At 47.2% G+C, this 27,901-nt stretch overlaps 1 protein-coding gene across 1 annotated transcript in view; it reads left to right on the top strand.

The window, feature by feature from the left end:
• glb1 (galactosidase, beta 1) overlaps positions 1-27,901 on the top strand; it is a 130,826-nt gene that overhangs the window by 41,051 nt on the left and 61,874 nt on the right. The window contains exons 8-13 of the mRNA XM_038796711.1: positions 2,207-2,328; positions 2,428-2,468; positions 4,643-4,755; positions 15,989-16,063; positions 18,019-18,108; positions 25,519-25,632. Of these exons, the coding sequence (XP_038652639.1) occupies positions 2,207-2,328; positions 2,428-2,468; positions 4,643-4,755; positions 15,989-16,063; positions 18,019-18,108; positions 25,519-25,632 (555 nt within the window). The remainder of the gene's footprint in view (positions 1-2,206; positions 2,329-2,427; positions 2,469-4,642; positions 4,756-15,988; positions 16,064-18,018; positions 18,109-25,518; positions 25,633-27,901) is intronic.

The following is a 27,901-nucleotide window of genomic DNA, read 5'->3' as shown; positions in this document are numbered from 1 at the left end:
GACTTGAAAAAAATTTTCTGGTGGGGGGGGGGGGGAACAAAAATATAATTCATGGACCTGGTTGCATTTCTCCATGAAGTTATCTTTTATGGCGCGTTTTGATGGTGAGTAGGGGAAAGTATGGTTCGAGAGTCGATTGGTCAGGGTTAATTTGAAAGTGAGGATGAGAATTTTTATATTTGAGGTGCTCCTTAGTCAAGAGTCGATATCAGTCAGCCAGCACGGGTGCTGTATGAACAGGACTTAATGTCAGTTCAGACACAGGCAACAGAGTTTAGGATGATCCCAGGTTTAGGGCCTCACGGTAGCATGGTGGTTAGCATCAATGCTTCACAGCTCCAGGGTCCCAGGTTCGATTCCCGGCTGGGTCACTGTCTGTGTGGAGTCTGCACGTCCTCCCCGTGTGTGCGTGGGTTTCCCCCGGGTGCTCCGGTTTCCTCCCACAGTCCAAAGATGTGCGGGTTAGGTGGATTGGCCATGATAAATTGCCCGTAGTGTCAGGTTAATGGGGGGATTGTTGGGTTACGGGTATGTGGGTTTAAGTAGGGTGATCATTGCTCGGCACAACATCGAGGGCCGAAGGGCCTGTTCTGTGCTGTACTGTTCTATCTATTAAGAATGTTTGGATTGGATTGGATTGCATTTGTTTAGTATCACGTGTACCGAGGTGAAAACTATTGTTCTGCCTGCAGCTAAGACAGATCATTCCGTACATGAAAAGAAAATACATAGGGCAAACATAAAATCCACAATGTAAATACATAGGCACAGGCACTGGGTGAATCGTACAGGGGTGTAGTACTACTCGGTAGAGAAGATGTGTGAAGAGATCAGGTCAGTCCATAAGAGGGTCATTTAGGAGTCTGGTAACAGCGGGGAAGAAGCTGATTTTGAATCTGTTCGTGCGTGTTCTCAGACTTCTGTATCTTCTGCCCGATGGAAGAAGTTGGGAGAATGAATAAGCCGGGTGGGAAGGATCTTTGATAATGCTGCCCGCTTTCCCAAGGCAGCGAGAGGTGTAGATAGAGTCAATGGGCTGGATTCTCCACCACACCAATTCTCTGCCTTGACCTGCCGGCGGGATTCTCTGTTACGCCGGCCGGTCAATGGGGTTTCCCATTGTGGGGCAGCCCCACGCCGTCGGGAAACTCCCGGGCGCCAGCAAAACGGAGAATCCCGCCGGCAGGGAATCCCGCCCAATGGATGGGAGGCGGGTCCAGGTAATGGGCTGGACTGTGTTCAGGACTCTCTGTAATTTCTTACGGTCGTGGGCCGAGCAGTTGCCACACCAGGCTGTGATGCAGCCAGATAGGCTACTTTCTATGGTGCACCTGTAAGAATTGGTAAGAGTCAATGTGGATATGCCGAGTTTCCTTAGTTTCCTGAGAAAGTATAGGTGCTGTTGTGCCTTCTTGGTCGTAGCATCGATGGGTGGACCAGGACAGATTTTTGGTGATGTCCACACCTAGGAATTTGAAGCTGTCAACCATCTCCACCTCAGCCCCGTTGATGCAGACAGGGGTGTGTACAGTACTTTGCTCCCTGAAAACAAAGTCCAGCTCTTTAGTTTTGCTGACATTGAGGGAGAGATTGTTGTCATTACACCACTCCACTAGGTTCTTGATCTTCCTCCTGTATTCTGACTCTTCATTGTTTGAGATCCAACCCACTACAGTTTTTTGTGAGCAAACTTGTAGATGGAGTTGGGGCCAAAGTTTGCCATGCAGTCGTGTGTGTATAGGGAGTACAGTAGGGGGGCTAAGTCCACAGCCTTGCAGAGCCCCGGTATTGAGGACTATCGTGGAGGAGGTGTTGTTGTTTATCCTTACAGATTGTGGTCAGCAAGTTAAGGATCCAATTGCAGAGTGAGGAGCCAAGTCCTAGGTTTTGGAGCTTTGATATGAGTTTGGCTGGGATTATGGTGTTGAAGGCGGAACTGTAGTGGATCTAGGCATTCTGGGAGTACGGAGTTGATGTGCCTCATGACCAACCTCTCGAAGCTCTTCATTACGATCAGTGTCAAGGACACCGGATGATAGTCGTTGAAGCACGTTGCCTGGTTCTTCCTTGGCAACTATATGGTGGTGGTCTACTTGAAGCACACTTGATTTGGGAGGTTTGGTTGACATTTACAAGTGGAATTTTGTTATCACGGTGAATCGGACTGCCAAAAATGGAGTTAATGAATCAGGTTTTTTTTTATTAGGTAAACTCAGAGTTTTATACAGGATGGTTGGATCACTGGGGTCAGAAGCACTCTGTGGTCAAGAAGGAGATTGTTGCAAAATCATTGGATGAAATTCTTGCCCTTGGAGCTAATGTTAACATGTAAGTATTATTGTTGTGCTTTTAGAATGTTTTTCAATGTTCCAAAGCTAAATGCTGCCATTTTCTTTTGAAATCTAATCTTTGTTTTGATGTTCTCAGGTACATGTTTGAGGGGGGAACAAACTTTGGCTACTGGAATGGTGAGTGTCCAACAGTAACTTTAGCACTGCCACAACACTGACAACCTGTTTTACAACATTAACTGTATAAGTACTAAACATTGAACTTTTAACAATAACCCTCATCCCATTAAGTGCTGGTGTCAATATGTGTTGAACAATAATTCTACCAGTACAATCATTGCTGGCAAAAGAACATGTATGCACATTGCGTCTATTTCAGCTAAACAAAATGACAGCCATTCACTGATTCATTCCTCAGGGCAGTGCTTTGACCAATTGGAGTCAAGCTTCCTGATTTAAATTTCAAACAATGCTTGACAGTTATCTGTCAGTCATCATCAACTGGTGCATTCTCCATGGCAACACCTCCATCATTCTGAGTCCAATTGCCAACCAATCAGCATTCTCTTCTCCTATAGTATAAATTGTTGTTTCCCCCTGTCATTCGTATTCTTGCGAAGTGTCCTGATGAGTGGAAGACGAAAAGCTTCAACATGTCTCTTCTTTCAGCAATACTCAAGTCCTGTACTACCCAATGAATATTAGTGCTAATTATTTGGAAAGGCACGCAAGGGCAGAAATTTAAACACTGCCAGAGAATCAATGGCGATGGCTTCTCTTCCTGCTCACACACCATCACCTCCGGTGTCCCCCATGGACCTGTCCTGGGGCCCCCTCCTGTTTCTCATCTACATGCTGCCCCTCAACGACATTGTTCAAAAACGCAATGGCAGTTTCTGCATGCGTGCTGACAGCACCCAGCTCTCCATCACCACTACCTCTCTTGACTCCCCCTGTTTGCTAAATTAGCAGACTATTCGCTGTCAGCTGTGGCTCAGTCGGTAGTGTTCTTGCCTCTGAGCTTCAGGGTTACAGGTTCGAGCCCCACTCCAGCACTTGAGCAGGAAGGTCATTGCTGACACCCCACCCCACTGCAGTATGGAGGGAGTTCCGTGCTGTCATAGGTGTGGCCTTTGGGGTGAGATGTCAAACCACGGCCCCAAATGCCAGCTCAGGTGGAGGTCAAATATCTCATGGCACTATTTCGGAGACGAGCAGGGGTGCCCTGACCAATATTTATCCTTCAATCAGCATTCCAAAAAAACAGACTATCTGGTCATTATCACAATGCTGTTTGAGAGCTTCCCGTGTGCAGATTGGCTGCACAAGTTCCCACATTACAGCAGTGACCACACTGGAAAGGTACTTCATTGGCTGGTACCTGGATCTGCTGCATGCTTTACCATAAGAAGATAAGAACCAGGAGCAGGACTGGTCCATCAAGTTCCGACATTCCGTATGATCGCGGATGATCGATCTTCGGCTTCATCTCCACTTCCCCACAGATCTCGATTCCCAGAGGGAACACAAATCAGTCTATCTCAGTTCTTGGATATATGGAACGTTGAAGCATTCACAGCTCTCTGTGGTAGAGAATTCCAACGATTAGCGGACCTTCGAGTAAAGGAATATCACTCCCCCTCGGCCCTAAATGATTGTCCACTTAACCTTGCGAACCCGTGTTCTAGATTCCCCAGCCAGTGGGCAACCCATATAAAATTATGAAGGGACTAGATAGGATAGATGCGGGCAGGTTGTTTCCACTGGCGGGTGAAAGCAGAACTAGGGGGCATAGCCTCAAAATAAGGGGAAGTAGATTCAGGACTGAGTTTAGGAGGAACTTCTTCACCCAAAGGGTTGTGAATCTATGGAATTCCTTGCCCAGTGAATCAGTTGAGGCTCCTTCATTAAATGTTTTTAAGATAAAGATAGATAGTTTTTTGAAGAATAAAGGGATTAAGGGTTATGGTGTTCGGGCCGGAAAGCAGAGCTGAGTCCACAAAAGATCAGCCATGATTTCATTGAATGGCGGAGCAGGCTTGAGGGGCCAGATTGCCTACCCCTGCTCCTAGTTCTTATGTTCTTATGTTATGTTATGTTCTCTCCACATCAACCCTTTCGAATCCCTCCTGCATGTGCTAAATGAGGTTGCCTTTCATGCTTCCGAATTCCAGGGAATGTATTTCCAGAGATCCAATTTAGCAGTCCTTTCACTTGTGATAATACTGCCCTCGGCCTTGTGAGCATTATCACCTCTGACTTAGCAGGAGCAGCACGGGACTTTTGAGTATCTGTAAGAAAAAGAGGTGTTTTTGATTCGTTTTTGAACGCGTTTTATTTTCTTGCCGCAGGAGCAAACTCTCCCTATTGGCCGCAGCCCACGAGCTATGATTACGATGCCCCGCTGTCGGAAGCAGGGGACCCAACTGGCAAATACTTCAGTATTCGGGAAGTTATTGGAAAGGTAAGGGATGTAGAGATTGGAGATACTTACCCAGTCCTATCTTGAGGGACCGAATTGATGGAATAAAACCGTGAAATATTGTCATGCAAAAATGGTCCATTTCACCCATCTCAGCTCTTTAAATATGAGTCACCTAATCTAATTCCACTCTCCTTGCGCTGTTCACGCCCAGAAGTACCCCTCTTTCTTTAACCTTTGGATTACTTTTCAAAAGTAAGGCATTTGCTTCAACAGTACTCGGTGGTGCAAAATTCTAATCGCCCTCTGCTTCAAGGAATCTTGCCTGACCTTCCTTTTTTTTGGTGATTATCTTGACTTTGTGCTTGATGTGCGCATCAGCAAGCAATGGAAACATCACAGCACTGTTTGTCTCTTCGCAACCTTAAGTGGAGACAGTGGCTGTTGTTTTTAATCTATGTACCAGAAATGAAAGCTCTAGACACAGGAGTCAAAACACCCACACGTTTATCAAAGGTTATATGAACATACTCACTGACCACAGACCATGGTGCTTCGGTGTAGAGGTTAACCTTACTGTCGTTGAGCTCAACTTTATAGGTCTTTTTTGACTTAAATTGCACTTTCACAATTTTAATGTTTTTTTCATTTATTCCCATTGCCACAACTCATCCCAGTACTTATCAATAAGTTCCAGGCTCTCTCATAAAGTTTTGTAAAGTACTCAGGATCTAGAAGCCTGGTTTTTCGGCTAAGCGAAGCATTGTCTTATCCATTGGGGGCGGCACGTAGCACAGTGATTAGCACAGTTACTTCACAGCTCCAGGGTCCAGGTTCGATTCCCAGCTTGGGTCTGTGCGGAGTCTGCACGTTCTCCCTGTGCCTGCGTGGGTTTCCTCCGGGTGATCCGGTTTCCTCCCGCAGTCCAAAGATGTGCAGGTTAGGTGGATTGGCCACGATAAATTGTCCCAAAGTGTCCAAAAAGGTTAGGTGGGTTACTGGATTACGGGGATAGGGTGGAGGCGTGGGCTTAAATAGGGTGCTCTTTCCAAGGGCCGGTGCAGACTCGATGGGCAGAATGGCCTCCTTCTGCACTGTAAATTCTATGATTCTATTGTGTCTGTACAACAGATAAGCGAAGCATAGTCTTATCTATTGTGTCTGTACGACAGATTTATTTGTCTGTAAACATGCACAAACCTGTGAGCGAGTTCAGATTTAAATACAATCGATATATTTATAGAATCCATAGATTGCCTACAGTGCAGAAGGAGGCCATTCGGCCCATCGAGACAGCACAGTCCTCCGAAAGAGCACTCTACGTAGGCCTATTTCCCCGTCCTCATCCCCACAACGTCACAAATTGATCATGGACGATCCACCTAACCTGCATATCTTAGGACTGGGGGAGGAAACCGGAGCACCCGGAGGAAACCCATGCAGACACGGGGAGAAGGCGCAAACTCCACAGTCAGTCACCCAAGGCTGGAATCGAACCTGGGTCTCGGGTGCTGTGAGGCAACAGCGCTGGCCACTGTGCCGCCCTGAAACACTAAAACATTTCATCAGCCTAGATATGGAAATGGTTTCATCAGTTCAATGAGTCTGAGGGCTTTGTGTGCGTTACTGGAGGTTGTACCCAACCATAGTTTAAGGTAACCTTGAAAAACCGGCCCTTGGATGTAACTGGACATGGAAACACTAAAAGGCCATTAGATTGGAGACATTTACTGGACATGGAAACACTAAATGGCCATTAGATTGGGGACACTAACTGGACATGGAAACACTAAATGGCCATTGGATTGGGGACATAAACTGGACATGGGAACACTAAATGGCCATTAGATTGGGGACACTAACTGGACATGGGAACACTAAATGGCCATTAGATTGGGGACACTATGGCCATTAGATTGGGGACACTAACTGGACATGGGAACAGTAAATGGCCATTAGATTGGGGACACTAACTGGGCATGGGAACAGTAAATGGCCATTAGATTGGGGACACTAACTGGACATGGGAACAGTAAATGGCCATTAGATTGGGGACACTAACTGGACATGGGAACAGTAAATGGCCATTAGATTGGGGACACTAACTGGACATGGGAACACTAAATGGCCATTAGATTGGGGACACTAAGGGACATGGGAACAGTAAATGGCCATTAGATTGGGGACACTAACTGGACATGGAAACACTAAATGGCCATTAGAATGGGGACACTAAGGGACATGGGAACAGTAAATGGCCATTAGTTTGGGGACACTAACTGGACATGGGAACAGTAAATGGCCATTAGATTGGGGACACTAACTGGACATGGGAACACTAAATGGCCATTAGATTGGGGACACAACTGGTAATGGGAACAGTAAATGGCCATTAGATTGGGGACACTAACTGGACATGGGAACAGTAAATGGCCATTAGATTGGGGACACTAACTGGACATGGGAACACTAAATGGCCATTAGATTGGGGACACAAATGGACATGGGAACACTAAATGGCCATTAGATTGGGGTCACTAACTGGACATGGAAACACTAAATGGCCATTAGATTGGGGACACTAACTGGACATGGGAACAGGAAATGGCCATTCAATTGGGGACACTAACTGGACATGGGAACACTAAATGGCCATTAGATTGGGGACACTAACCTGGAGTATGCCATTATTGGGACTACGACATGGAACACTAATGGCCATTAGATTGGGGACACTAACTGGACATGGGAACACTAAATGGCCATTAGATTGGGGACACTAACTGGACATGGGAACACTAAATGGCCATTAGATTGGGGCCACTACTGGACATGGGAACATTAAATGGCCATTAGATTGGGGACACTAACGACATGGACACTAAATGGCCATTAGATTGGGGACACTAACTGGACATGGGAAACACTAAATGGCCATTAGATTGGGGACACTAACTGGACATGGAAACACTAAATGGCCATTAGATTGGGGACACTAACTGGACATGGGAACAGCTAAATGGCCATTAGATTGGGGACACTAACTGGACATGGAAACACTAAATGGCCATTAGATTGGGACACTACCGGACATGGAAACACTAAATGGCCATTAGATTGGGGACACTAACTGGACATGGGAACAGCTAAATGGCCATTAGATTGGGGACACTAACTGGACATGGAAACAGTAAATGGCCATTAGATTGGGGACCACTACTGGACATGGAACACTAAATGGCCATTAGATTGGGGACACTAACTGGACATGGAAACACTAAATGGCCATTAGATTGGGACACTAATGGACATGGAAACACTAAATGGCCATTAGATAGGGGACACTAACTGGACATGGGAACAGTAAATGGCCATTAGATTGGGGCCACTAACTGGACATGGGAACAGTAAATGGCCATTAGATTGGGGACACTAACTGGACATGGGAACAGTAAATGGCCATTAGATTGGGGACACTAACGGACATGGAAACACTAAATGGCCATTAGATTGGGAACACTAACTGGACATGGGAACAGTAAATGGCCATTAGATTGGGGACACTAACTGGACATGGAAACACTAAATGGCCATTAGATTGGGGACACTAACTGGACATGGGAACAGTAAATGGCCATTAGATTGGGGAAACTAACTGGACATGGAAACACTAAATGGCCATTAGATTGGGGACACTAACTGGACATGGAAACACTAAATGGCCATTAGATTGGGGACACTAACTGGACATGGGAACAGTAAATGACCATTAGATTGGGGACACTAACTGGACATGGAAACACTAAATGGCCATTAGATTGGGGACACTAACTGGACATGGGAACAGTAAATGGCCATTAGATTGGGGACACTAATGGACATGGAAACACTAAATGGCCATTAGATTGGGGACACTAACTGGACATGGAAACACTAAATGGCCATTAGATTGGGGACACTAACTGGACATGGGAACAGTAAATGGCCATTAGATTGGGGACAGTAACTGGACATGGGAACAGTAAATGGCCATTAGATTGGGGACACTAACTGGACATGGGAACAGTAAATGGCCATTAGATTGGGGACACTAACTGGACATGGGAACACTAAATGGCCATTAGATTGGGGACACTAAGGGACATGGGAACAGTAAATGGCCATTAGATTGGGGACACTAACTGGACATGGGAACAGTAAATGGCCATTAGATTGGGGACACTAACTGGAAATGGGAACAGTAAATGGCCATTAGATTGGGGACACTAAGGGACATGGGAACAGTAAATGGCCATTAGATTGGGCACACTAACTGGACATGGGAACAGTAAATGGCCATTAGATTGGGGACACTAACTGGACATGGAAACACTAAATGGCCATTAGATTGGGGACACTAACTGGACATGGGAACAGTAAATGGCCATTAGATTGGGGACACTAACTGGACATGGGAACACTAAATGGCCATTAGATTGGGGACACTAAGGGACATGGGAACAGTAAATGGCCATTAGATTGCGGACACTAATGGACATGGAAACACTAAATGGCCATTAGATTGGGGACATTAAATGACATGGAAACACTAAATGGCCATTAGATTGGGGACACTAACTGGACATGGAAACACTAAATGGCCATTAGATTGGGGACACTAACTGGACATGGGAACAGTAAATGGCCATTAGATTGGGGGGACTAACTGGACATGGAAACACTAAATGGCCATTAGATTGGGGACACTAACGTACATGGAAACACTAAATGGCCATTAGATTGGGGACACTAACTGGACATGGGAACAGTAAATGGCCATTTGATTGGCGACACTAACTGGACATGGAAACAGTAAATGGCCATTAGATTGGGGACACTAATGGACATGGAACACTAAATGGCCATTAGATTGGGGACACTAACTGGACATGGAAACACTAAATGGCCATTAGATTGGGGACACTAATGGACATGGAAACACTAAATGGCCATTAGATAGGGGACACTAACTGGACATGGGAACAGTAAATGGCCATTAGATTGGGGCCACTAACTGGACATGGGAACAGTAAATGGCCATTAGATTGGGGACACTAACTGGACATGGGAACAGTAAATGGCCATTAGATTGGGGACACTAACGGACATGGAAACACTAAATGGCCATTAGATTGGGAACACTAACTGGACATGGGAACAGTAAATGGCCATTAGATTGGGGACACTAACTGGACATGGGAACAGTAAATGGCCATTAGATTGGGGACACTAACGGACATGGAAACACTAAATGGCCATTAGATTGGGGACACTAACTGGACATGGAAACACTAAATGGCCATTAGATTGGGGACACTAACTGGACATGGGAACAGTAAATGGCCATTAGATTGGGGACACTAACTGGACATGGAAACACTAAATGGCCATTAGATTGGGGACACTAACTGGACATGGAAACACTAAATGGCCATTAGATTGGGGACACTAACTGGACATGGGAACAGTAAATGACCATTAGATTGGGGACACTAACTGGACATGGAAACACTAAATGGCCATTAGATTGGGGACACTAACTGGACATGGGAACAGTAAATGGCCATTAGATTGGGGACACTAATGGACATGGAAACACTAAATGGCCATTAGATTGGGGACACTAACTGGACATGGAAACACTAAATGGCCATTAGATTGGGGACACTAACTGGACATGGGAACACTAAATGGCCATTAGATTGGGGACACTAACTGGACATGGGAACAGTAAATGGCCATTAGATTGGGGACACTAACTGGACATGGGAACAGTAAATGGCCATTAGATTGGGGACACTAACTGGACATGGGAACACTAAATGGCCATTAGATTGGGGACACTAAGGGACATGGGAACAGTAAATGGCCATTAGATTGGGGACACTAACTGGACATGGGAACAGTAAATGGCCATTAGATTGGGGACACTAACTGGAAATGGGAACAGTAAATGGCCATTAGATTGGGGACACTAAGGGACATGGGAACAGTAAATGGCCATTAGATTGGGCACACTAACTGGACATGGGAACAGTAAATGGCCATTAGATTGGGGACACTAACTGGACATGGAAACACTAAATGGCCATTAGATTGGGGACACTAACTGGACATGGGAACAGTAAATGGCCATTAGATTGGGGACACTAACTGGACATGGGAACACTAAATGGCCATTAGATTGGGGACACTAAGGGACATGGGAACAGTAAATGGCCATTAGATTGGGGACACTAACTGGACATGGGAACAATAAATGGCCATTAGATTGGGGACACTAACTGGACATGGGCACAGTAAATGGCCATTAGATTGGGGACATTAACTGGATATGGAAACACTAAATGGCCATTAGATTGGGGACACTAACTGGACATGGGAACACTAATTGGCCATTAGATTGGGGACACTAACTGGACATGGGAACAGTAAATGGCCATTAGATTGGGGACACAACTGGACATGGGAACACTAAATGGCCATTAGATTGGTGACACTAAGGGGCATGGAAACACTAAATGGCCATTAGATTGGGGACACTAACTGGACATGGGAACAGTAAATGGCCATTAGATTGGGGACACTAACGGACATGGAAACACTAAATGGACATTAGATTGGGGACACTAACTGGACATGGGAACAGTAAATGGCCATTAGATTGGGGACACTAACTGGACATGGGAACACTAAATGGCCATTAGATTGGGGACACTAAGGGACATGGGAACAGTAAATGGCCATTAGATTGGGGACATTAACTGGACATGGAAACACTAAATGGCCATTAGATTGGGGACACTAACTGGACATGGGAACACTAAATGGCCATTAGATTGGGGACACTAACTGGACATGGGAACAGTAAATGGCCATTAGATTGGGGACACAACTGGACATGGGAACACTAAATGGCCATTAGATTGGGGACATTAAAAGACATGGGACTGGGTAAACTAAATATTATTTTTATTCTCTCATGAGATGTAAGCATTGCTGGTAAGGCTAGTATTGATTGCCCATTCCTAATTGCCCTTACACAGATGGTTTCGAGCTGCAGCTTCGGGCAGCTGCACTCTGTCTGGTGTAGGCAAACCCTCAGTGCGAGTAGGGAGGGAGTGCCAGAGTTTTGACCCCCATCTATGGTGAAGGAACGGCCATTATATTTCTAATTCCGGATTGCCTGCGACTTAATGGGAACATTTCCAGTTGCGGTTTTCTTTTTGAAGAAGTTGGAAAGGGAAAGGAGTCATGAAATAAGATAGCCAATGAGCCTTGGCAAGCGAGACTTTGGTAAGCAGGAGATTGCGAAAGAAAAACTAGCTGAAGAGGGTAATGACCATGTGAGCTGATGCGTCTGCTGCCCATGTCGGGTTGGGCGGTAGAGGTTGGGAAGGTATTGTTAAAAGAAGCTTGGTGAGCTGCTGCAGTGTCTCTTGTACGTAGCACACGCTGTAACCACTGTGAGCGGGTGGTGGGGGGAGTGAGTGTTTAAGGCCGTGGTGGAATGCTAATCAAGGGGGTCATTGACTGTTGTTTGAGGGTGCGCTGATGGACCATGGGGTGTGGCGAGGGGTTGCTAATCATTGATCTGTAAGAAACATAAAGGAAGGAAACTGACACTTATCTGGAGCATTTCAGCTACAAGACGCAAAGTGTCTCCCAGGCATTGCATTATTTTGGGGAGTCACTGTCCTGCAGGCTTGGGTAATAGGAGCACTCCATGGGTCGAATGTCACAGGTGCCGGGAACACACACTGGCCCGCTAACAAAGCCTCCTCCCTGCGGATGGAAAGATTCTGCCTCTTGCCTCTCTTTTCTTTTATTGCTCACTGGAAGTGACATTGGTAAAGCCGAATTATTCCTGTCCCGAAACGTCATTAGAAATTAGCAGGTGGATTTTTTTCTTTGTCACATCTAAACAGAGGGCATTAAGAACCAATCACCATACAGGACAGGAGTCATCTGTGGTGAGTAGCACAGCAAATTCCGTACTTTGTCAGATATTAATAGAAACAGAAAATAGGAGCTGACAAAAATCATGGCTTATCGTCTATCTCCAGCACCTTCCCCATGCTCCTTGACACCTTTAGAGTCTAGAAATGTATCTATTTCCTCCTTCAATATATTCAGTGGCTTGGCCTCCACAACTTTCTCTGGTAGAGAATTCCACAGGTTCATCACTCTCTGAGTGAAGACCTTTCTCCTCCGCTCAGTCCTCAATGGCCTGCCCCCTATCCTGAGACTGTGACCCCTTGTCTAGACCCTCCCAGCCAGTGGAAGACTGTATCCAGTCTGCCCAGTCATGTCAGAATTTTGTACGTTTCAATGAGATCCCCTCTCATTACTCTAAATTCCAGTGAATACAGGCCTAGTCGACCCAAGCTCTCCACATAGACAATCCTGCCATCCCAGGGATCCCTCTGGTGAACCTTTGCTCCACTCCCTCTCTGACAACTATATCCTTTCTTGGACAAGGAGACCAAAACTGCGCACACTACTCCAGGTATGATACGCAGATCAAAGCTGCGCGCTGTACTCCAGGTGTCATGAACCAGTTGAGATTTTACATTAATCCTGGTCTACTTCCCAGTGCTGGCTGGCAAGTCAGCTTGTTCGATAGAGATGACTAAGATCATCCAGCTATCTGTCAGAGTTACATGCATTAGCATTTTGGGCCACTTTGTACAGAGTTATTAGGAAGGCAGCATTTTTAATCGTTTTTTTTCCAGTTGACTATTTTGTATTCTGCTGCTGTCGCTTCATAACTCTCTGTGGAAGTTGAAGGATAAATTAATCGTCATAGATAAAGTCTTCCTCATTCTCTCAGAATCCTCCTTGGGAAGGCTTTTGAATGCTGATGAGAATGAGACTGGAGGCAACTGGGCCTGGAATTCGTGCCCAACCCCCCACCCCTCCCAAAAGGTCGGGTTGGGGGCAGAGTAGGGCAGAGTAACCAATGGCCCATAAGTAGCGGGTAGGCAATAATGTAATTAAGGGGCCTATTAAAGCCCCTCTTCTGTGCCCACCGGAATTTTCCACTTGACAGGTGGGCTCTGTGGTGAGTGAAACGGGGCCAGTGGGAGGACCTGGCCTCTGGCGAGCAGAGGACGGAGATTTTAAACCTTTCCTTCAGCCACCAATCCACGACGGGCACAGCTACATTGTGATCGGACTCGGCGAGAGCTGCCCACCAGCTTTGGCGCCTCTCTTTATTTTGATATCTGTAAACGATGCGCAGAGGGCGCCTCGAGGCGGAGGCTCTCGCTCTCCCTGCGTTGGCAGCCACCTCGAGCGGTGGGGCTGCTGGAGGGCCTCCTATTGGCCTCCTAGCCTCAGGAGTCCACGCGCTGTAGTTAATCGGATGACGAACGTGCTCACTGCCCATTCATTGACCTGCCAATGAATAACTGTCGGAGGTGGGGGAACAGAGGGAGGATCTACTTCAGACATGGAGTGGGATCAAAACGTGGACATTTTCGCGGCATCGGGTTCCCTCGTGGAAAATCCAACCGACGCACCTTTAGTTTTGATCTGATAACGCTGAGCAATTTTGGGTTTTTTTAAGATGAAAAGTCATTTCTACAATTCAAACACTATGAGTGGAATTTTCCTCTTGTTGTGGCAGTGGGCGGGAAAAACCGTGGATCAATTTGCGAGCAGCATAGAGGACTAGAACTCCAAGGGGCAGGTCCCAGGAGGTCATGCCGGTGATGCCCGCCCCACCAGCCATTTAGGCTTTAAACAATAAGGGCTCCCCCTTTTAAAGAGAAACCAGTTAGAAAATAAAATCAAAAATAGGGCTATTTTCCTCCCCGCCCCCTCCCCCACCCCACCCCTTGAATACCCCCCACACTGGTGAACACTGTTCCCCCCCACCACCACATGGAACCCTCCCACCAGGAAACATCCCCCCCCCCCCCCCCCCCCCCCCCCCCCCCCCCCACCCATTCACTGCCTGTAGAATAGCACCCCCCACTGGCACTGCCCAGGCACCATGTTCCTGGGACAGTGCCTGGGCATGACCCTCTTTCCCCTGAGTCAAACACTCACCTGAACCCTTTCTGGCGGATTCTGCTTTGGCAGGCGCACCCTGTGGGAGACGTGTTGTGATTCACATCGATGTGGGGAACAGTCTAACAGGAAGAGGCTGCTAGGCGTCAAGGCCTGATAATCACCTTTAAATCTGTTCTATTGGGGATCCCGATGTTCAGCGTTGGGATTCCCGTTACATCATTGGCGGGGGGGGGGGGACAATTGTCATGGGAAATCCTGCCGGCTCAAATCGTGTTTTGGGACTTCCACTGGATTTTTCCGTTCCCACCTCCAATCCCCCCGCCCTCCCGCTCTGTCCTCAAACAGGATTGAAAAACTCCCCCCTATGCTTCTTGTATTCCAGTTTTCTGCAGCACACATTCAACATGTACATTAATAATAGACTAGACTATTAGATTTCTCTCCAGACTCCAATTGAATCGCACATATGTTTTAGGGCTTCCTAGTTGTCGATCACAGGGCGCAGGTTAAGAATCCCCATTCATTGGACAACATTCATCTTGTGTCTACCATGGGGAAACACCTTCCATCCACCGAGGAAAAATATCCGGGAGCTTTCCCTCCCAGTCCGGGATGTTGTCTAAGAGAAACACCTGACAAAGTGAGACCTGGTTACATGAGTTGGGTTGGAAGGTGAACATTTACAAGAAGGCTGCCTTGAAATATTTTCCCTAATGAATGGAAGAACTTTTCAAATGGCTTGTGGATGGTCACTGTAGGTGCACCCATAGTGCTGTTAGCAAGCGAGTTCCGGGATATTGACCCAGCGATCGTGAAGGAACTGTGATATCATTCCAAGTTCAGAACGGTGGCGAATGCTGTTCCCGAGGGCAGCAGATGCACTTGTGTGGCAGGAACAATTGCATTGTTCTCACACTCCTGCAGCGTGTGTGTCTGCGTAGAAGCTATCTGCTCAGTTATTCCTCAATGACACAGTAATTCTGTTTGGAACATAATAATAATAATCGCTTATCGTCACAAGTCAGCTTCAATGAAGTTACTGTGAAAAGCCCCTAGTCGCCACGTTCCGGCGCCTGTTCGGGGAGGCTGGGCTCATTTTGCATTAGAAGCCAGCTGTTGAGCCCACTATGCTAAACCAGCCTTGACTTGCATACTAAACATACTTGACTTGCTAAGGAGGTACAAATCTGAAATGTTTTTCTCTTTCCTTCATTAGTACCGAAAGTTACCTGCCGGCCCAGTACTTCCCGCAACCCCTAAATTTGCCTATGGGTTAATACAAGTTAAAAAGGTAAGAATGGATTACACCGCAGCTTGTGTAAGGTTTATACTGTAGCCGTGCTGTTGCGTGTTTAAACAAAAGCTTTGCCATAAGGTTCAGTGAATTAGCGGAAGATGCGGGGCGGGATTTTCAGACCTTTCCCACCGGTCCCGCCAAAGGCAACCCGCTGCAGTGGGATTCCCAGCTGCGGGATGGGCGAGCCACTCGAAACACCATAGACATCAGCAGGACTGGAAGGTCCCACCGATGGTCAATGGCGCGGCATCTCGGTCGTGGGGAAGCTGCTGGAGTCCAATATCAACAACTTCATAGCACAGCATTTGGAAAGCAGTGGTGCAATCAGACAAAGTCAGCATGGATTTACAAAAGGAAAAGCATGCGAACAAATCTACTAGAATTCTTTGAAGATGTAGCTAGTAGAGTTGAGCAGGGAGAACCGGTGGATGTGGTTTATTTAGACTTTCAAAAGGCTTTCGACAAGGTCTCATAGCAGATTAATGTATAAAGTTAAAGTGCATGGGATTACAGGTAGTGCCTTGAGATGGATAGAAAGCTGGTTGGCAGACAGGAAGCAAAAAGTTGGAACAAATGGGTCTTTTTTCTGATTGGCAGGCAGTGATGAGTGGGGTACTGCAGGGATCTGTGCTAGGACCCTAACTGTTCACATTATATATTAATGATTTGGACAAGGGAACTAAATGTATTATCTCCAAATTTGCAGGTGGTACAAAGTTGGGTGGGAGGGTGAGCTGTGAGGAGGATGCAGAGATGCTTCAGCATGATTTAGACAGGCTGAGTGAGTGGGTATGTGCATGGCAGATGCAGTATAATATGGATAAATGTGAGGTCATCTGCTTTGGTAGCAAAAATAGGCAGATTATTATTTGAATGGGTGTAAACCGAGAGAGGTGTATACTCAGCGAGTGTCTTCGTGCATCAGTCGCTGAAAGTAAGCGTGCAGGTACAGCAGGCAGTAAAGAAGGCAAAAATGGTATGTTGGTCTTTATAGCGAGTAGATTTGAGTATAGGAATTGAGATGTTTTACTGTAATTGTAGAGGGCCTTGGTGAGGCCACACCTGGAGTCTTGTGTGCGGTTTTGGTGTCCTTCTCTGAGGAGGAGAATCATGCAGCCCCTGGAGAATAAAGGGTCGGGCCCGCTAATGATATGCAAATGGCTCCTACTATACGTGCATTGTTGAGGTGACGGAGATTTGTGATTTGGTGTCAAATCGGTACCCACTGCGATTTCGGGATGGGAACCTGTTCTCCGCCCAATTGCGTTTTGTGATTTCGGGGTCGGCCAACAGAGAATCCTGTCCAATTTGCCAGTACCCACAATTTTACATCCCTTTTTGAAACAGCCAGGCATAGTTAGTCTGCACTCTCTCCAATGCCCTCACACCCTTCCCAAAGTGCTGCACTCAGAACTGGACTCGACACTAACTGAGGTTAAACGAGTGAGGCTCAACACATTCTTGTACTCTGTGCCCCTGTTATTAAAACCCAGGATGCTGTTTGATTCATTAACCACATGCTCAACCTGTCCTGCCACCTTCAATGATGTATGCACACAAACACCAAGGTCTCTCTGCTCCTGCACCCGTTTAAGGGTTTTAGCCCTTATCTTGTATTGTCTATCCATGTTATTCCGACCAAAGTAAATCAGTTTACAGTTGTTTGCATTGAACTTTGTCTGCCACCTGTCTGCCCATTCGGCCAACTTGTCTACGGACTGTCTTCCTTGCAGTTCAGTTCGCACCTCGGCAGAAAGATGCGACACTTCTTTTGATATTTTCTGTCTATGCAACGCTTTGATCTTTTGCAAATTTTGCATCAAATCTTAACTTGCCTCTTTGTGTCTTGTTTCCGCTTTGCCACTGTTTCAATATTAAGAATTTGTGTTTCTAAAATCAGCGTTTGACTGTGTTGAAGGCTGTGCTCAATGACTGGGAATATTTTACAGTTGCAGAGCGTTGCAGAATTGGTGAACTTGTTGTCGTTCTCTGGCCCGGTCAAGTCTGTTTACCCACTGACGTTTGTGGAAATGAAGCAGGTAAGACTTTTCGTAGTTTTGGTGGCGAGACGCGAACACTTCATTTCTCTGCGTTTTTCAACAAGTCCAGAAGCCGTTTCAGATTAAAGAACGTCAGGCCACACGGGGTCACGAGACATTATTCGGTGTCGTTTAAAACATTTTTACCCCGCGGTTCACAAGGCTGAAGAATAGAAAATTGCTTTGCGCCAGAACTTTCTCATTGCTTGGGCAGGCGCCCGCCCGATCCGAGAGCGCGGCAAATCACGCAAGAGGAAAATTGGTCGTGCGTCCTAATGTCATAGAGGTCCGCATCACAGAAAAGGCCCTTCAGCCCATCGCATCTGCGCCAGTGAAAAACAACCAGCTAACTATTCTAATCCAATTTTACAACACTTCGTGCGTAGCCTTGTATGGCCTGGGATCCCAAGCGTATATCTAAATACTACTTAAATGTTATTTTACATAGAATTTACAGTGCAGAAGGAGGCCATTCGGCCCATCGAGTCTGCACCGGCTCTTGAAAAGAGCATCCTACCCAAGGTCAACACCTCCACCCTATCCCCAGAACCCAGTAACCCCACCCAACACTAAGGGCAATTTTGGACACTAAGGGCAATTTATCATGGCCAATCCACCTAACCTGCACATCTTTGGACTGTGGGAGGAAACTGGAGCACCCGGAGGAAACCCACGCACACAGGGGGAGAACGTGCAGACTCCGCACAGACAGTGACCCAAGCCGGAATCGAACCTGGGACCCTGGAGCTGTGAAGCGATTGTGCTATCCACAATGCTACCGTGCTGCCCCCACAATGCTACCGTGCTGCCTCCACCACCCTCTCAGGTACTGCGCTATTGCGATATCTTGGTCAGCGGGCGAGTGCAAGAGTCAGACGCACACCCGCCGACAATCGAGCAGGCAATGTCGACCATTAAAGGGCCAATTGGACGCAATTTTACATGATCGTTCTGCTTTCATGGCTGGCGGACCGCCCGATTGGCCAGAAGTCCTTTACCTTTTAGCTGTAACCTCGAACCAGGGTGGATGAAATGTCGGCTGAACTCATATTTGAAAAGGTGTCTGGGGGCTGGCGTTTGTGATTGAATGTTCTGCCCAGACACTCTTTGCAGCATTTCTCTGCTGCAATTTGTTTCTTTTTACAGGTCAGCAGCTCCCTGAGGCAGCTCCCAAGGTGGACGTCCCCCTGAGGGAAGCGCCCTAGAAGTGCCAATCCGCACCCTTCCTTTTCTCCATGCCCACCCTCTTCTCGCCTTCCCCGACGGTACTGAATTTAATTTTGAAAAATTCTTTCATGGCCCTTGTTGGCCAGGCAGCATTTATTGCCCATCCCTAATTGCCCTTGAGAAGGTGGTGGTGAGTCGCCACCTTGAACCGCTGTGGTGTAGGTACAGCCGCAGTGCTGTTAGGGAGGGTGTTCCAGGATTTTAACCCAGTGACAGTGAAGGAACGGTGATATATTTCCAAGTCAGGATGGTGAGTGACTTGGACGAGAACTTCCAGGTGGTGGGGTTCCCATGTGTCTGCTGCTCTTGTCCTTCTCGATGGCAGTGGTCGTGGGTTGGAAGGTGCTCTCGGAAGGAGCCTTGATGGGTTTGCTGGATTAGCAAAAGAGAAAATATGTTGGTAATAATTTCTCTATTATGGAAGAACCTTTGCTGTTTGAACTCCTACTGTTTACCTTTCATTTGTGCCACAAATGGGGCTTGGGAGACTGGTGGGGGTTTGTGGGCTGCATTTTACATGCTCCCAGCAGACCTGTTTTCAGAGGAATAGGGCTTCTAAAATGGGGCGGCCCACCCACCCCACCACCTTCCCACCCACCCGAGCTCACCCCATAATTCTGCAGTTGGACAGATAGCCCCATACTATTTACCATCTACTTAACAGTGGCTATTCACCCATTAAAGATCAACTTCCTCTGGTGTGAGTATTAAATACTGCCCAGATGGAAAACCCTTTAGCCTCAGTCACCTCCATGCCTCCAGTTTGTGGATGACTGCAGCGCCGTTGCTCGCTCAGCCTCAGATGTGCAAGCCCATCTCTGGTATGGGCGGCACGGTAGCTCAGTGGTTAGCACAGTTGCTTCACAGTGCCACAGTCCCAGGTTTGATTCCCGGCTTGGGTCACTGTCTGTGCGGAGTCTGCACGTTCTCCCCGTGTCTGCGTGGGTTTCCTCCGGGTGCTCCGGGCTCCTCCCACAAGTCCTGAAAGACGTGCTTGTTAGGGTGAATTGGACATTCTGAATTCTCCCTCTGTGTACCTGAACAGGTGCCGGAATGTGGTGACTAGGGGATTTTCACAGTAACTTCATTGCAGTGTTAATGTAAGCCTACTTGTGACACTAATAAAGATTATTATTCTTAGTTTTATTAAAAGGCTGCCCATATCATGTTTGCTGAGCCGACGAGCACACTATTGTTACCTTTGTTCAAGAATTTTGTTCTCTGTTATATAAATAAACATATCCTGCGCTGTACTGCACTGTATAGCACATCTGTGAAGTTTGTATCGTTCGATTATAAGCCTCATGTGATTTTCCCCAGCGTCCTGTCCACTTTGTGCCGACACTATCGTTTGTCGAGGCCAACAGCGCAGGTTCAGTTCCCGTACCGGCCTCCCTGAACAGGTGCAGGAATGTGGCGACTAGGGGCTTTTCACAGTAACTTCATTGAAGCCTCCTTGTGACAATAAGCGATTATTATTATTATCTGCCCACCATGGTTCCCTGACTCTTAATACCTTTGACGAACAAAAAGGATCGATCTCCGTTTTGGAATTTTCATTTAACTCTGTGCCAACAGCTCTTTGGGAGATGGTGTTGAGACTAAAGGTGGGATTTTCCTGGATGGACGCGCCGGCAGGATCTCCTGGTCTCAGTGAAGCCGAACCCTCGCGCTGGGTTCACCGGGGGTGGGGGGGGGGTAGGTGAACCACGCAAAAATTCAGTAGACTTCAGCGGGGACCGATCGTGCTGGCAGCATCGTCTCGGGGAAACCTGTCATGGGGGTGGGGGTTGGACGCAGAAAAATTCCAGCCAAAGTCACTGGAACATTTCGGCTTTACGGGAGACTTTGTTCCGAGTTTCCATTGTCTTTTACATGAAGACATTCTTTCTGGTGTCACCTCTGAACAGTCTAAATCCAATTCTTATTCGTTCTGGGCCCTCAGACCAATTGGCGCATTCCCTCGACCCTCTCAAATCCTATCATCATCTTAAACAACACAAATAGATCGCCCCCTTAATCTTCTGCATTCCAGGAAATAGAAGCTCTGTGTTTATGTAATCCAAGGTTTGCTTCCTATCGGCAAGTAAATATCAGTAAAAGGAATAATAACTCTCCAATTCAAGGACCACCCCACTGAAACGACCAACTGATTATTTCAAAATACACAGAGCATTTTAACGGAGGGCCTCATGCAAAAATGTTCATTGTTTCATAGAAATCTTGGAATATTTCCTTCACTGAAGGAGGAGGCCTTTGCCCCTCGTGTCCGTGCTGGTTGATGAAGAGCTCCCCCAGCCTAATCCCACCTCCCGGCACTAGGTCCCTAACCTTGCGCATCGCAGCTCTTCAGTTAGACATGCAAGCGCTTTGCTAACCTTTCTGCAGCGATCCACCCACGTGTCGCAAAGTTCCAGCCTGCCACTTTCAAACTTGAGCGACTGCAAAATGGCACTTGTCATTTTTCCGTCTTTTTGGTGTTGGCATGGGTCGAGGAAAATAGCTGGAAAAACGATGAAATGGTGGAGCAATTAATAATAATAATCACTTGTTGTCACGAGTAGGCTTCAATGAAGTTACTGTGAAAAGTCCCTAGTCGCCACATTCCGGCGCCTGTTCGGGGAGGCCAGTACGGGAATTGAACCCGCGCTGCTGGCCTTGTTCTGCATTACAAGCCAGCTGTTTAACCCACTGTGCTATTTATCCAGCCCCAATGTTTGGTTCTTGGAGTGGAGGGACATGAGGTGGGTATTGGGACGGTTGCTCCTGTTTGTCGCTTGCTTGCTGTGCAATGTACCTGACAGGATATAGTGGCCAATATCAGCACCATGCACATTCCCCACAGGACCTGGAGCAGATGAAAATATCCTTGAGGAAAGTCCGATCGTAAGAACCACCCCCCCCCCCCCCCCCCCCACCAATAATAACATTGAGCTAGTAGAATCCCAGAATATGCATGCTGCACATTACGTCAATCGTAGAACCAATATGTCACAGAAGGAGGCCATTTAGCCCATCATGTCTGCATCATTGTTCTGAATGAGCAATTCTCTTGGTGCCTTTTCCCCTTGACCCTGTAAGTTTCCTCCTTTTTGGATAACAATCTAATTCCCTTAGAAATGCTTCGATTGAATCTCCCTCCACCACACCCTCAGACAGTGTATTCCAAATCCCAACCACGCATTGTGTGAAAGTGCTTTCCCTCATGTCACCAGTGCTTCTCTTGCCAGTTACTTTAAATCTGTACCCCCCCCCCCTGTTTTTGATCTGTCCAACCATTGCCGCAATTTCCCCCCCCCCCATCCATTGTGTCCAGGCCCCTCATGATTTTGAATACTTCCATCACATCTTCTCACAGCCGTCTCTTCTCCACGGAAAACAGTCCCAGCTTCTCCAACCTACCTCCATAACTGAAGTTCCTCGCCCCTGGATCCTTTCTCGTACGTCTGCCACGTAGATAGTAACTGCCCGCTGTGCATACTCTTAACGACCTTCTGCTCCACCTTGTTGCCACCATGTCCAAAAACCAGCAAGGTACACAATCCCACTGCGATTTGAAACACTTGGCTGAAGATCACTGTAACCAGCGTCTCCGAAGACTGCGTGATGGCATGCGTGCGGAATGCCGGAGGAGTCACGGTCAGGGATCCGATGAGCACCTGCGTTGGTGGAAGTGACTGTAATTTTCTGCCCCTTCCGCCTCATTCCAGACATTGTGTGAAAACATACATAGAACATACAGTGCAGAAGGAGGCCATTCGGCCCATCGGGTCTGCACCGACCCACTTAAGCCCGCCCTCACTTCCACCCTATCCCAATAACCCCTCCTAACCTTTTTGGTCACTAAGGCAATTTATCATGGTGTTGGAACCAACAATTCTACGGACACGTGCTTGTAGGATTAGAATAGCGGTTTTAATATACTCACAACAGAGCCAGCCTGTTAGCCATTGAACTTTCGGTGAACTGGCCGGCTGACCATGTGGAACTGATCTTAATACAGCAGCTCCAGGGGGAGGAGTCCTGGGCGGAGCAAAGGGAGAAGCCCAGTACAATTCTCTTGCATTCCCAGAGCTACTCCCCCTGGTGGTCAGGTACTGAACTGCACTTACAATATAGACACATGTATACAGATTATAGTCCGGTGTGAATCACATTCACCACACGGCCAATCCACCTAACCTGCACGTCTTTGGACTGTGGGAGGAAACCGGAGCACCCGGAGGAAACCCACGCAGACACGGGGAGAACGTGCAGACTCCACACAGACAGTGACCCAGCGGGAAATTAAACCTGGGTCCCTGGCGCTGTGAAGCCACAGTGCTATCTACTCGTGCTACCATGCTGCCCTATATGCCTGGACTCTCTCAGTCAGTGGCCCACCGCTACATCCAGCAGGTGACTGATGTATCACACGGCCAGTTAGGCTGAGAGGGTGATTGCACTCGGGGGAGGGGAAGGGGGCATTCCTGGATTCTCAAGTTCAGGAGTTGATATTTGACTATGTGAAAGTGGCCATCAAAGCTCCAACAGATGAGCCGGGAACCTTTGTGAACAGGAAAGAGATCCACTCGCTAACTGTTAAATTAGTCTGCGACCAGCACAAAGGGACCTGAAGGTAGATGGATCCTGGATGGCGAAGGAATGCACGAAAGACATGGCTGCTTACACCTACGCGGAATCGCAGTACAAAGACAAGGGGACCTATCACCCATTGCCACGTGAACTACAAAGACGAACTTCACACAGGTCTTTGGGTATTTGAAAATGAGCTTCAGCTGCCATGATAGATTTGGTGAAATGCGGACTCAGCATGTTGTGTGGTCTATTCCTGCTCCGATCCCGTGTGTTATCGGCCACGTATCTGCCTATTTCAGCAATTGCTCCATTTCCTACTGAAGGCTGTTACTGTTCTCCTCCCTGCTCACTTCCATGTTTTGGCTCGTCAGCAAGTTTGAAATTTGTCCTGGTAAACCCAGGTCTGTGCCATCAGTATTTAGCGAAAGAACAATGGCCGTAATACTGACTCCAGGGGGCTGGAAGTGTTGCGGGGGGTGGGGAGACACTACTGTCTACTTCTCTACAGTCTGCAAAACCACCGTTCACCCAGAACTCTGTCCTTCCTGCCCATGGCCAACTCCCTATCCATGCAGGCATTGCCCCTTTAAACCCCACGAGGCATCGAGGTTGCTGACAAGTTTATCAACCAGGACTCGATCAAATTCCTTTTGGGAGACCGGTACAGAAGAAGCAAAAAGAGATCTGTAAAGGAGCACTGAAACAGTCCTGGAGAAAGAAAATATCATCTAAAATCGCACGAGGTGTGATTGCCATCACGCACAGCCTTGATATTTGAGTGGGTGGAATGCATTAGACGACCCGTCACCATTGCTGACCTATTGCATTGTGCTTTGCAGGCACCAATTGTACGTTCTGGAGTGTCAGGAAATATCTGTAATCTAGTATATATTCAATTCTGTGCATGGCGAGTGCAATTATTGCAAACTTCCACTTGCCTGTAGCAGGCGCTGTGAGCTTTCATCTGATATACCTATACTGTCAGACATCGTAGATGCTTTTTGTATCACTGGGTGACCTGCTTTTTCATAGCAAATGTTGATTTTTATGGATTTTCTCCCAATCTTTCTTTTGAAGATACAAATATTTACTAACTTGAACTTGCTTTCTGCCCCAGCTCTGCCCCTATCCTCACCGATGAGAAATTTTAACTAAATTTCCAGCTGAGAGATGGAATTGTTTTTGTCTTGTATGTAATCTCCTTCTTTAGGTCTTGATCTCTATCGTTTGAAGGCATTAGCAAGGCTTGGCTCCAGCTGTGTTAGCTCCAGTTTTACTGAAATAAGTGCAACTCTGTAATGAATCTCTAAGATATTGATCATTTCCCTATTTCCCTTCCTCGGTTGGTCAGTGATGCACTTGATTAGGCACTTCCTGTAGCCCCAGATCCTGGTGGGATTGTGGTCTGCGACTATGGCACGTCTACTGGGAACGACTCCAAAGTGTGCTGGTCCTTGTCACAGAGTTGCTGCCCGTGGCTTTGCCCTGTGCCCTGATGGGCCTGGCCTCACCTCTGACCCAGCCCCTTCTCTGGAGTCAGTTAGCAACTGGACGATTTCCCACAACCCAGCCGGTCTGAACGTAGTGTTTCCCTTTTTCTTGCAGTATTTTGGATATATGCTCTATCGAAATACCCTGCCAGTAAACTGCACTAAGAGGACTCCGCTGGCGTCGCCCCAGAATGGCATTCATGACCGAGCCTACGTCGTGGTGAATGGGGTAAGCTGGCTGTTGGTGGACCTGTTCATTATCTGACGTGTGACGTTTTCTTCCTCCCTGATGTCAACCTAAACTCATAATCTGTTCAAAACTAACGTGTTAAATCAATTCCGTGAAGGGAGTGTTCGAGAATTGCAGAGTATTGTCTAGTATTTGAGATTTACGGAACAGTAGAGCACCCGGGCCTGGATTTCCTTGGGAGCCACACCCTAAAACTGTGGGGATGTGGTTGCACTGGCTCGAAGGGGGATTTAGCTGGTGTCTATGGGATAGGAATCTGGAAGCTGCTTCATGGGGGCAGGCAGTCAATAATTATTTTGTCTCTGGTGCATGTGGAAGGGTGGGCATTGCAGATGTGGCTGCTTGGCCCAAGGTAATGAGGGGCTTCTTCTCTCGCACGGCAAACTTAATGACACTGGAGGGAATCCCAGGATTGTAGCTGACCCATTCTCCAAGCCTTCCAGTAACACACAAGAGTACAGTGCACATTTCCGGTCTCCATGTTATACACAGGACATGGGAGCACTGGGGAAGCTTCAAACGAGGGTTTCAAAGAATGGTTCCAGACCTGACGGGATACGTTTATTAGGAAGGACTGGAGCTGTTTTCTCTATAGGAAGAAAGTTCAAAGGTGGCCCGATGGAGGGCTGTAAAAATGACAAGGGGGTTGCAGGGTAGGCGGACACCAAAAGTAGTGATCGCAAATATCAGTTACCAGTGGGACCATCCCCCCTCCTGTGGCATGTTTTGCTGCAGCAAAGGTGACCTGCCAGTGGCCGTCGTCTGGTCCCGCCATTGTCAACGGGTTTCCCCATTGCTCGCACCCTGCGCTGCCGAGGAACCCGCGGTTGATGGTCGCGTCGGCAGGACCGGAAGATGTCACCGGCAGAAACAGTCAGAACAACTTGCCCAATAAATCTAATAAGGAATTGGTCGGATACTTCTGTATCCAGAGAGTTGTTGCATTATGTGACTCACTGCTTTTGGGGGGGTTGGTAGCCGAGGCCAATGTCATTGATACATTTGGAGGGAAGCTGGATAAACGCATGAGGGAGAAAGGAATCGGAGGGTGCTATATGGAGAAAGGAGATTGTTACGGATTGCAAACTCTGACATGGGGCAGTTGGGATAAATGGCCTTCCTCTGCCCGAACCGCTGATTGTTCTCGCCTTTTCATAGAATTTACAGTGCAGAAGGAGGCCATTCAGCCCATCGTGTCTGCACCAGCTCTTGGAAAGAGCACCCTACCCAAGGTCAACACCTCCGCTCTATCCCCATAACCCAGTAACCCCACCCAACACTTAGGGCAATTTTGAACACTATGGGCAATTTGGCATGGCCAATCCACCTAACCTGCACATCTTTGTACAGTGGGAGGAAACCGGAGAACCCGGAGGAAACCCACGCACACACGGGGAGAACGTGCAGCCTCCGCACAGACAGTGACCCAGCGGGGAATCGAATCTGGGACCCTGGCGCTGTGAAGCAATTGTGCTAGCCACTATGCTACCGTGCCGATTGAGTAATCTTCATGACTAGCTAAGGTAGCTAACTCCCACAATTCGGAAAGATTGAAAAGATCCTGGGAAAGTAACTGCAGGTATTGGAGCTATCCGTACAATAGTGCAGCACTTCGATTGAAACCTTTCATTTGTTTCTCCACAATCCTCTGAGATATCTGCGCTCCTCTCGAACTGACCTCTTGAGCGATATTGTAGAATGTCCCCTGTGAATATATCTACTTCTATCTCTATCTTGCAACACTCTTACTCTGTATTATTTGCCTCCTGCTCATCGATTTTTAAGCACTTTTTGGTCATCTTTTTTCCTCAGTATCTAGTTCCTATGCTTTGGGTAAATTTGTCACTTTTATTGCCTAATCTGAACTCCAGGTTTGCAGAAATCACTTGAAATGCTTCCTTTTTCTTTTAAACCTCGCACTTATTTTTCTGCCGCAACTGAAATTTCTTAGTCAAAATAATGGTTTGCGCAAAACTTTATTTTTTCATTGCCTATTTTGTGATAAGTCAGTCCATTGAAGTCTTTTATTTTTAATGGTTCCATTGAAGCTTGCACTTGAAGTCCTCAACTAGTCTGAAAATTCTGGACTTGAACTGACTTTGTTTACTCCGTAACGTTAAGGTTCACCTTTCGATTGTATCGCATTATCGAGGATCTAACCTTGGTCCCCTCCTATTTCTTACCTACGCACTGCCTCTCTGTTATATCTTCTGAAGCACAGTGTCCGCTTGCGCACTGGCGTCAGTCA

The sequence above is a fragment of the Scyliorhinus canicula genome, chromosome 5 (genome assembly GCF_902713615.1).
Source record: "Scyliorhinus canicula chromosome 5, sScyCan1.1, whole genome shotgun sequence".
Classification (NCBI taxonomy): Eukaryota; Metazoa; Chordata; class Chondrichthyes; order Carcharhiniformes; family Scyliorhinidae; genus Scyliorhinus; species Scyliorhinus canicula.
This window is presented reverse-complemented; position numbering and strand designations above follow the sequence as displayed.